The following is a 12,182-nucleotide window of genomic DNA, read 5'->3' on the forward strand; positions in this document are numbered from 1 at the left end:
GGCGAGATAATTTTTGGACTAGAACTTAGAGTTTTTAGAGTTTCGAAAGAGGAAATATATTTTTCCTCTTTCACAGTCTTCATCCAGTTTATATAGCAACACAGTGGACCTATGCCATTACTCAGTAATCGGAATTTATGCACATTTGCTCAGCTGTAGAACAATAGAGGTGCTGTGAAAGCCGAGCCTTTTATAACCCTATATTGACATGAAAGCAAGAAGAAATAAAAGTAAAAGTCCTTAATCTTGTGTGATGAAAACCTGTTCATACATCAGCGAGACTTGATTGAAATTACTTGATACTTGCTTCAATATATGGCCCATAGAAAAAGATTAATGTGATTCCATAGGAATTTTAAAAGGTTTCTATTTCCATACATCACGGAAAAAGAACCTGAATTAAGTATTCTTTGTGAAGTGGAGTTTTGGCATTTGTCTCACTGGTACTTGGGAATTAGTAGCAGAATTATTCTTTTCCTCGAAGTATTTGGATTGTATCCTATGGACTGACCAGATTCTGTCTCTTTTAGGTGGATGAGTTTCCTGACTCTGCTCTTCTCTCTGATCAGTATCAACACTTTGACAGGCATCAGTATCATCAGATATATCAAAGGCTCCGAGTCGCATAAGGTAAGCCAGCTGTGCCCTTACTTAATAGCATATTAATTAATAATGTCAACACTAGCATCTGGGTCAAAATGCTGCACAATAACATTCTGTGACTTTTCTTATTAAAAATAATGAGTCAGAGCTAGTTCCAAGACAGCGTTTGAAGTAACTGGAAGAACATTCAGGATTAAAGAGATTTAAAACCGTAAATACATTTCAGGGAAGTCTTATTTTTTAAGCAAATCTAATTAAGAGTATATACTCTGAAACATTCAACGAAAGACTTAACTGTCCTCGTTTCAAAGCAGCTATTTTACCAAGAAATTTACATTATTAGAAACGTATTAAATGGAGTCAAAATATTACAATTAAAGTTGAAGGGACAAAATCATAAATTGACACCACCCGAAACAGTTTTTTACTTGGTGAATATAAGTGGAGATATCATGAACTCAGCCCTTGAAAATGCAAACCATCGATTGCCCTAAAACATGATACTGGGCTGTTACAAACCTAACTGATGGGATGCTACATTCTTGCCTTATTGCAGCTCATAGAGTTGATAGGCAGACGATTCACTGACCCTGTCTGTTGTGTGGATGATAACTCTTTTCTGGTCTGCAACACCTCTTGTAGGATAATAATAATAATAATCCTTGCATTTGATGTAGCACCTTATCAAGTCATTCAGACATCTCAAAGCACTTCACAGAATAAAGAATAAAGAATGTGTATTTTGTGGGCAAAGGATCGGGCAGTTACACAGGTGCAGATGACCTCTTGTAGTTCTCTATTATATCGCCCACACTTCAATTCACTTTACGGTATATTCTGTGAAGCGCTTTGAGACGCCTAGAAGTGCTATATCAAATGCAAGGATTATTATATCACTATAACCTTAAATTGGAGAGATTAGAGCACTTGCCTCGCAAGCGAGAGATCTGGGTTCGATTCCCGGCAGGGGGGAATGTTGGGCAAATTTTCTTACTCCACAGGCCTCTGTTTCCCTAGCAGTAAGAAGGAACCCAGTTGTTAGTCGATTGTCGGATCGCTTTTCCAGGTTTAATAACTCCTTCAAAAATAATAATAATAATTTTCTCACTCAATCAGTGACTGTTTGTGAAACACTGCTGTGCGCAATTGGCTGCCTCATTTCGCCCACAAAATATACAGTCAATTCATTTTACAGTACATTCTGTGAAGCGCTTTGAGACGTCTCGAAGACGTGATAAGGTGCTATATCAAATGCAAGGGTTATTATTATATTTCACAAGGTAAGATAACATACAGCACAGTGTTATGACATCAGAAAAGAATATCAGAGAAAACGATTGATGGGATTGCCTCAATGATGTGACCTTATGAATCTTTACTTTTTACCATTTGATTGGCCGCAAAGCAACGCAACAAGGTAGTTTTCAATCAATAAAGAATGTGGAAGCTGAAGGAAGGAGAAAGGTGGATATTTAATGTAGGAAAGTTAGAAAAAAGTTAGTATGGGTTTAAAGTGGTGAGACGGGAGCAACTAGGTGAATAAATGCTTTTTTTTTACAATAACGTGTTTGTTTGTAGCGAATTACTGACAGTATTATAAGTAGTAAATCTATTCCTGATAGGCCACTTCCTTTATTACTGTAAAACTAGTATCTGTGCAGTGTTACAGTGTGTGCACTGAAAATGTACAGAACTGACAAAATGGATCAAGGAGAATGCAAGGCATTGTTCTGAAATAATAATGATACTAATAATTGCATTTGATATAGCATTTTATTACGTAGTTGAGACATCTCGAAGCGTTTCACAAGATTTACTGTAAAGTATGTTGACTGTAGTAGTTGCAGGCAATGTTATTCGGGAACAATAACATTGCCTGCATTGTATGTAAAGTGGACAGATTAGGGACAATATACAGCACTTTTCTGGTCTGGAGCACCTCTTGTATGATGGGGAGATTACACAGGTGAGGATGACATCTTGTAGTTCCCTTCATTTCACTATAACCTTTTATTATTCGAGAGGATAGGCTGAAGTGGTCCACAATAGAAGTATTCAATGACTGCTTAGCATAACATCAAACAGATCACTGGGAAAGATGCGATACTGGATTTAATGTTCAGGAATCCGTTGGAATTGGTTAGTCACCTCCCATTGAAGGAAGATGAACATTCAAGTTATGATGATTGTGGAGTAGATTCTTTAACACTATCATAAAGGTCAAGTCTATGATTTAATACAGGTAATGCTGACATCTACAAATCATTTGGGCTTTGCTTTCAAAACCTCATCAGAAGCTCAGAAAAGCAAACATTGGTGATGGAAGAAGAACTCTATGAGAAAATGAGGAAGGAAAATGGAATGTTTTGAGAACATTGCATTGTAAGAAATGTGAAAAGGAAATATATCCTTAATGAGAAGTTGAAAGACCGAACAGCCAAGTAGAAATAGTTCAAAAAAAAAGGGTCAAGGAAACTAATAGTGATTCAAGATTATTACAAAAAGAATATTAGAAGAGATAGAAAAGTAATCAAAAGATGCAACAGCAATCTAGCGATCTAGATATGGACAGAAGGTAAACAAACTGATATGTTTGTTTTTAAATTTTTCATAAATGAAAACTGATACTGGGATCGAGTGGGCTTAGCGGAGGAATTAATAATGTGCATAAAAATTAGTAAAACATTTCTTATGAAGAATTAAGCGTGACAAATCTGAAGGTATGTATCCCAGAACGTTAAGAAAGTGCAAGAGGGAATAGTTGAGCCTGGTTAATGTTTTTAGAAATTCCATAAGCTAAGTGGAGGTGGTGGGTGGTGGAATGAGGAGTGTGGACAGCAGCAGATATCTTAATATTCAAAAAATAAGGCACAAATAGAGAATTATAGATTAGATAGGCTAATACTGGTAATGAGGAAAATGCTTGGACGGAATCCACTAGTGCTTTGAGTACTGTATTCATCCATCCATGGCCATGAGGAATAGTTAGTGTGGATTTGGTAAATTAAACATTTACTCTCACAATATATATTATATTTCTTTGAAGACATAACTAACTTCTCTGCCATGATAATCAAGTGGATCCAATCTATCTGGATTTTCAAAACGCACTTTTGATAAATTTCTACAAATGAGACATAAAAGAAAATTAAAGCTTGTGGAAAGAACAGGAAATTACATAATTAGATTTCAAACCGACTAAGTGATGGAAAGCAAAGGGTGATGATAAATGGAAAAGGCTCCATCCAGGTGGCAGTGACTCGTGGAGCTTGTTCTGGAACTTCCACTGTTTCTACTATTTATAAATAGGGTACTTATATTATAAATTTGCTGATGGTCCTCAATAAGGAGGTATAATAAATCATTTCCATCAAGAGTATCTTTTGATTAAATATCAGAGTTAATTTGACCATCACTGCATTAAATACACAGACAATAACTGCAATTCATACTAGAGATACTGTGACAAGTGTTATAATAGTTGAATAAATGTTCTTATTTTTATTCAGAGGTGATCTTTACCTTAAAATAACAACTTGCATGTATATAGTGTACTTCCTGGTATGTCTTGGAGTGCTTAACAGTGGTGGAGCCTAACGCCGAGCTGAGGGGAAGGGAGGAGGTGACCAAAAGCACGGTCAAAGAGGAAGGTCCTCAGGCATGATCTGAAAAATGGAAAGGAGGGGCAATGCAGAGGGATTGAAGGAGAGAATTCCAAGGTTTCAGGGCATAATGCCCGAAAGCACGGCCACCAATGGTGGAGCAGAGAGAAGGAGGGACAAGCAAGAGGCCAGAGCCAGCCAAGTGAAGGTGGTGGAGTGAGGAGTAAACAGGTCGGAGAGGTAGGGAGGTGCCAGGGCGTGAAGGGATTGTTAGTCCATCAGCTAGCGCATGCTACACCGGACCTTGAAGGTGTTGATTTATGTGGTGATTCAGATCTATGGGTGTTGGCAGCCCTCCCAAGTAGCTGTTCTCAGTGTAAGTCCATTCATGAGGGACATCACAGACAAGTCTGGGTCCTCTGCTCTCCCAGCATCTACAATTATATAGTTTCAAGCAGAAGTTACTTTATAGATATAGAAACATTTGCTTTTTTTTCACATAGCCCAGAATGCTGATCTCAACTGTTGATCTCAACTCTCAACCCCACTACTGCCTCTAACTGAAATGCTGAGCAACACAGACCAGGAATTAAACCTGGGATTTTCCTGGTCCGTATGGCTTAACACTGCAACATATATTGAAATTATTTCTTCTTATTGCAATGCACCAGTCACGCTGTAAGATATAAATCAAAGAAAATGTTATTCACATCTTCAACTATGACTTTTTTGAAAAATTTAAATAATCCTAATGTAATTTAATGGTACAAATCAATTTGTAAAGTAATGGATTTAAGCAACATATTAGAGACCACAACAGAACTACATTCTTAAACATGTTGGTTTGAATTAATGGATCATTCTAAAAAAAGTACATGTATACAGATGAGAGCAGCACATTTTTTCACTGTATTCATCTTCCCACTTACATACGAACATAAGAATTAGGAGCCTTCGAGCCTGCCCCGCCATTCGATACGATCATGGCTGACCTTCAGACCTAACTCTAATTACCTGCCCTATCCCCTAATCCCTCTAATTTTAAAAATCTATCAGTCTCAGCCTTGAAGATGTTCAAGGACTGAGCATCTACAGCCTTCTGGGGTAGTGAATTCCATAAATCGACTACCCTCTGAGTGAAGAAATGTTTCCTCAACTCTAAAAGGCTGACCTTTAATTTTAAGACTGTGACCCCTGGTTATAGATTCTCCATTGGCAGGATTTGACTAGTGGAGTGCCACAAAGATCAGTGCTTGGGCCTCAGCAATTTACATCAATGATCTAGACGAGGACATTGAATGTAACATATCTAAATTCGCGGATGACACTAAACTAGGTGCGGTCTCACCAAAGGCCCTATACAGTTGCAGCAAGACTTCCCTACTCTTGTACTCTAAACCTTTTACGTCCTCCTGACGTGAAAGGCGCTCTATAAATGTAATCTTGTTGTTGTTGTTTCGTAAAGAAGGCTAACATGCCATTCGCCTTCTTAGTTGCTTGCTGCACCTGCAAACTAACTTTTTGAGACAGGTGTACAAGGACACCCAAATCCCTCTGAACACTAACACTATCTAATCTCTCCCCCTCTAGAAAATAATCTGTTTTTCTATTTTTTCTACCTAGGTGAATAACTTCACACTTCCCCACATTAAATTCCATATGCCACCTACTCGCCCACTCCCCTAGCCTATCTATATCCCGTTGCAATCTTTTTGCATCATCCTCAGAGCTTACTCTCCCACCTAGTTTAGTGTCATCCGCGAATTTTGATTCGTTACATTCAATGTCCTCGTCTAGATCATTGATGTAAATTGCTGAGGCCCAAGCACTGATCCTTGTGGCACTCCACTTGTCACATCCTACCAATTCGAGAATGACCCGTTTATCCCTACTCTCTGTTTTCTACCCGTTAGCCACTCTTCAATCCATGCTAATATGTTCCCATTAATCCCGTGGGCCTTAACCTTGTACAATAGCCTTTTGTGTGGCACTTTGTCAAATGCCTTTTTAAAATCTAAATATACTACATCTACTGGTTCCCCCCTATCTAACCTGCTATATACATCTTCAAAAAACTCTAAAAGATTAGTTAAGCATGACTTCCCTTTTGTAAAGCCATGTTGACTCTGCCAAATCTTGTTATGGTCTTCCAGGAATCCCATAACGACATCTTTAATTAAGGACTCAAGAATTTTCCCTACCACTGATGTCAGACTAACTGGTCTATAGTTCCCCATCGTTTCTCTCCCATCCTTCTTAAATAGTGGTGTTACATTTGCAATCTTCCATTCAATGGGAACCGTTCCAGAATCCAGAGATTTTTGGAAGATCAAAGACAAGCCATCCACTATCTCAGTAGCCACCTCTTTTAAAACCCTAGGATGTAGGCCATCAGGTCCAAGAGATTTATCAGTTTTAAGACCTGACAATTTACCTAAAACCATTTCTTTACTAGTATTAATTCCCCCAAGTTGCTCGCTAACATTGTCTTCTTGGTTCTCCTCTATTCTTGGTAGGTTTTCAGTGTCTTCTAAGGTGAAGACAGTAGCAAAGTACTTGTTTAATGACTCTGCTATGCCTTTGTCCCCTACTATAATTCCCCCCATCTCTGCCTGTAGCAGACCAACATTTACCTTTGACAGCCTCTTCCTCTTTATATATTTATAAAAACTCTTGCAGTCTGTCTTTATGTTCTTCGCTAGTTTGCTCTCATATTACATTTTCTCCCTCTTAATCACTTTTTTGGTTCTCCTTTGTTGTTCCCTAAAATTCTCCCAATCCTCGGGTTTACTACTCATCTTAGCTGTTTTATAGGCTTCCTCCTTTAACTTTATACTTTCCCTAACTGCTCTAGTTAGCCACGGTTGGGCCACCTTTCCCGTGGCATTCTTATTCCTCAAAGGAATACGTGCTCGCTGGGAATTTTGCACTATCTCCTTAAACGTCTGCCATTGCTGGTCTACTGTCAAATCCTTAAGTCTAATTTCCCAGTTTACTTTGGCTAAATCCTCTCTTATACCAGCTCTATTTAATTTTAAAATCTATGCTTTGGACTTAACTACTTCTCTCTCTAACTTAATGCTAAATTCCATCACATTATGATCACTTTGCCCTAGAGGAGCCTTAATTTCCAGTTTGCTGATCAGTCCTGCTTCATTGCACAAAACAAGGTCTAATATGGCTTGGTTGGCTCCTCGGCATACTGATCTAGATAATTATCCCTAATACATTTTATAAACTCTTCCTCTATCATACTTTTCCCAATTTGGTTGTCCCAATTTATGTGCAGATTAAAATCACCCAAATTAATGTTTTTCCTTTACTACATGCTCTGCTAATTTCCTGATTTATACCTTGAGAGATACTGTGACTGCTGTTCGGGGGTCTATAAAATTACTACCACTAGAGTTTTCTGCCCGTTGTTGTTACGTATCTCTACCCATACGGACTCTACTTCCTGCTTTTCTGATTTAAAATCTTTCCTCTCTACTGTTTTTATCCCATCCTTTATTAGCAGGGCCAACCCCCTCCTCGTTTACCACATTGCCTATCTTTTCTATACGCCACATACCCTGGAATATTTAGCTCCCACCCTTGATCTCCCTGTAACCATGTCTCGGTGATGGCTACCAGATCATACCCGTTTGTTTCTATTTGTGCATTTAACTCATCTATCTTGCCTCGCCTCACTCTGGACGTAACTCACTTTGGGCTCTCTGCTAAATTTACATTTAAATTAGTATCAATTCAACTTTTTTTAAAACTGGACAAGATTCTGAAGTCTTTCTGTTATTTCCTTGCATTCTGGATTTTACTGTACTTTAAACTTTCTTAATACAATCATAGTTGTGGTGAGCTTCTAAAGATTGCATTGGCTTCAGAGACAATTGAACTGACCCAAAGCTGAATTCGAATCTGAAATTTGGGCTTTCACAATTGATTCAAGTGGCTGAAGCCAAGCTTTAGTTAATTAGAAACCAAAGGACTTAGCTTTGACTTGATGAATTGTATTCAAGAGATTAAACATTCAAGCCTAATAGTAGCAGAGTATTCTTTGAAAAATGAGTTAACCAAAACAAATGTCTCTCATATCATTTTCATCCCTGAACGAAAGGAAGTGACCTCCTAGTTATAAGTAAGGGGTACTGAAATGGCATCTCCTTATAATTTATTTTTCCCTTCTTTCTGCTCGGCACCTCAGCTTTGTAATCTAACCAAGACCTTCAGCCTCCTGTCTGATGGAGAGATGAATGTAAACACAATGCAAAGCCATCATTCCAGACCAGCTCTCCCATTTCATAGTGCAAAACACTTTTACCTTCAACTGTGAGACCATCTCAGGAGAAAACCTTTAACTCACAAGTCCAGGATGCTTGTTTGCAAATGTACTGATCAAAATATCAATCAAATTCCCAAATCCAGTTAGTTCTAAATCTTAACACCTGCAATTAATCTCAAAACTGTTTACCTTGTGAACCTAATTATACTGTGTATTTCAATATCTTCCCTGGTAACATTTTGCAGAAATCTCGTTACCTTGTATAAAACAGTCTGCTTCAGGTCCTTTCTAAGATCCTAATTTTAACATGTCCATCAATGTTTCAAACCTTTCATCCTGTTGAACAATTTCTCTGGATCGTTTTCTTAATTCCTTTCATTATCTTAAAAACTTGGGTCAGGTCACCTGTTTTTTGAAGAGAACAAACCTCTCATAACCTAACTTCTGCCATTATTGTGGTTGCTCGCTTCTATTCTATTTCAAGGGTAATGATATCCTTCCAAAGATTAGCTGATTAAAACTACACACAGTATTTCAAATGGGGTCTGGCCCCCAAAAGAGCTTCTTTTGATTTGTAATCTATCCCTCTGCTAATCCACCATCAATCCTTATTTAACTTTTATTTACTTCTAGAAAATTATTTCACATGTTTATTGATACAAGGCCCTATAAGTCACCCTCCTGGTCACTACTCTATACAACTGGTTGAGTTGCTGCCAGCTCACTCTTTTAATTCTTTATACCCACACTATCAGTTCATCTATTCAAATCTTCCCTGAATCTAGTTGCCACGTAGTTTCATCTGTCTCTTGTTTTCAACATCAACTGCAATTGATTGGGAATCTTATTCAAATCGTTGAGTTTTTTTAAAAGTTCCAAGAATAAGAATAAGAAAAGACCTCACTCAGTCTTCTTTGCAGCTTGAAAACTTCTCGTTCCGGTATTTCTTCTTTTCTAAATGAATTTTGAATTGATTGATACATCTGTTCCCTATCACCTTAACTTATAAACAGATGGTCTGGAACATTGCCAAAACCTTTCTGAAAATCCAATATACATATATATTTATTCCCTTCACAAACTGCAGATCATCCAGAACTCTGAAGCTCGTGCCTTCTTCTGCACAAGGCACCGTGACCCCATAACCCCCACTCTCACCTGGCTCCCCATCCCTCAGAGGAACGAGTTCAAAATTCCTTTCCTCACCTTCAAGGCCCTCCATAGCCTTGCTCTGTCTTACCTCTCCGACCTGCTAAACCGGTCCGCTCCCTCCACTCAGCAGCTCTAGCCTGGTGCAAGTCCACCCCCCAGCCCGCCCCACCTCTCTCCCTCCCTTGACTCCTTCAGGGCGTGTTTCAAGACCCTCCTCTTTGACCGTGCCTTGGACCACCCTCCTACCTCTGCCCTCCCCGCCCTCCACCCTCCCTGATCCCAAGCGAGAGACCTGGGTTCAATTCCCAGCAGGATGAAACCTTGGACAAGTTTCCTTACTCCACATGCCTGATAATAATCCCTCAAGAAAAAAAACAATAATATATTGGTCACTTCAATCCAGGACTGTTTGTGGGACACTGCTGTGTGCAATTGGCTGCCGCATTTCGCCCAGATGGTGCTGAGATTCTACCGAGATTTTATTTCCTTCTGCACACAGCACACAACTGAATATTCAGAAATATTCACACACAAATATACAGTCAGCTCACTTTACAGTCTATTCTGTGAAGCGCTTTGAGACGTCTAGAAGATTATTATTATTATTATTATTAAACTCAGTGAAGATCAGTGGTAGAGCCAGGTTTTGCAATGAGAGGGAGGGTTATTAGTGGTGCCACCTTACAACTCTCTGCGCTGCCTCTCCTGCTTGAAAAGCTGCCATACAAACACATGTAAAGGCCACCAGGAGTGCAGTCACGCACCCCCTCCCCCCCGCTCCCCTAGTACCTCTGCCATCAGTGAAGATACAAAAATATCAGCTAAAATATTAATTCCAGTATCCATTTCCTAGAACCTCATGGTTACAAGTTTTGGTCCAAAGAACTTTGTTTAAAAAATGGTCTGTCTTTGTACAGTATAAGTATATCTATGGACACAGGATCCTTGCTTTCCTGGAAATCTGATTCCTGACTTTGGGTAACTGTCCCTTCCTGTTCTTAGTAAAGATAGATGTGAAGTAACAGTGTTTTATGTTATTTCAATGTCCTGAATTCCTGTATTCTCAGTGTCATTTTTCAGGGAAGACCTTTGTTTAACCCTTTGTTTACAGCAGATACATTTGAAAAACCCTTCAATGTTCCTTGACCTGATCCAGACTCCAAGGCAATCACACACTCTCTTTCTCGCTCTTGGCTTCTCAGATTATCTTAATTTTTAAAACTTTCTTTTGCTTGTCTTTATAATTTGCCAATCCTCTATACCAGATCCCTTGTAGCAGTGTTTTGAAAGCCTCTTTATTCCTAATACTATTTTTATCCCTACTTAACCGCATTTGCCTCATTAATCCGTTTTGCTTTGGTTGTAATGAACATTATATCAACTGGTGTTATATCCTTAATTTTGGCCGCTTTGGTAACTGTTCTTGTGTCTTATTTTTCAGGTCTCCTTCGTGATTTGTACTGCCTTCAACTTGGCCTGGTCTCCCACCCCATCCCCCACCCCGCCCGCCCATGCAGTTATCTCGATGTGGTCTGCTTGTGGTTACAATGTCCAGGTCATCATCAGTAGTTCTGTCTGCCTCATCACCATTTCTGCCAGCATTTATATCCCCATCATCTACTTTGGCACGAGCCCCAAATTCCGCACGAATGTTCCAGCTCTCTTCTATTGCTTGAAAGAAGAGAACAACACAAGCTTTGTTAAGCCAGTAAACCACATCAATGAAAGGATGAAGACAGATCCGCTTAACCAAGCTGACAAGCACCAGGTTCCTAAAGTCCCTGTAGCACCTACTATGGCTGAGAACCCAGACTTGCCTGAGATGCCTGCTTCAAATACTAATACCCCAAACATTGGCCTAACCTCTGGTCAATGTGATCTGCACTTATCAAGGATGGAGGGTGATTCCGACCTTTGATCCAGAAAGTGTTATTTTCAACTTGAGCTTGACTTTAAAATCTGTGCAAGATCTGTGATAATTGCATTGTGTTTTAGAATAAATGGAAAAAGTAATATTTCTTCCGTTTAATGCCTATGTTTAGGTAGAATTTTAGTAAAACAATCATATGGTTAAATGTGACCTGATTAAGTTTGCGTCTGTGTGATTTAAAAAAAAATGTATTGGCTGGGCACCTGCTGCAGAGCCATATACCGGTCAGCAACACACACCTGAGAGGCAATATTGCTGTGTTGGGTACCAACACTGTGAAAATAAGTGTGGCTACTTTATTGCGATGATACACCTGCGAGTTAATTGTCTCACTGTAGATGGAAATCACAAGGTATTGGTCCACAGTGTTGTACACGCAAATAAGGCGTAATTATATAATATATAATAATAATAATCCTTGCATTTGATATAGCGCTTTTCACATCGGGAGGACGTCCCAAAGCGCTTCACAGAACACACTGTAAAGTGAATTGACTGCATATTTGTGGGCGAACGCGGCAGCCAATTGCGCACAGCAATGTCCCACAAACAGTCATGGATTGAAAATGACCAATTTATTATTGTTTTGGATTTTTGGAGGGATTATTATTAGGCT

The 12,182-nt window shown here is 39.0% G+C and overlaps 1 protein-coding gene across 1 annotated transcript; it reads left to right on the top strand.

Annotated features, from left to right (window-relative positions):
- Positions 1 to 543: 543 nt before the first annotated feature.
- Positions 544 to 11,654, top strand: opn6b (opsin 6, group member b). The gene is made up of 2 exons (XM_007893438.2): positions 544 to 630; positions 11,078 to 11,654. Exon 2 carries the CDS (start codon positions 11,162 to 11,164, stop codon positions 11,552 to 11,554), a length of 393 nt encoding a protein of 130 aa, XP_007891629.2. The 5' UTR covers positions 544 to 630; positions 11,078 to 11,161; the 3' UTR covers positions 11,555 to 11,654.
- The last annotated feature ends 528 nt before the right edge of the window (positions 11,655 to 12,182 follow it).

The sequence above is a fragment of the Callorhinchus milii genome, unplaced genomic scaffold (assembly GCF_018977255.1).
Source record: "Callorhinchus milii isolate IMCB2004 unplaced genomic scaffold, IMCB_Cmil_1.0 Scaffold9, whole genome shotgun sequence".
Lineage (NCBI taxonomy): Eukaryota > Metazoa > Chordata > Chondrichthyes > Chimaeriformes > Callorhinchidae > Callorhinchus > Callorhinchus milii.

Excerpts from the sequence above, each read along its gene's own strand:
- opn6b (XM_007893438.2), top strand. The coding sequence starts at position 11,162 with ATGTGGTCTGCTTGTGGTTACAATGTCCAGGTCATCATCAGTAGTTCT.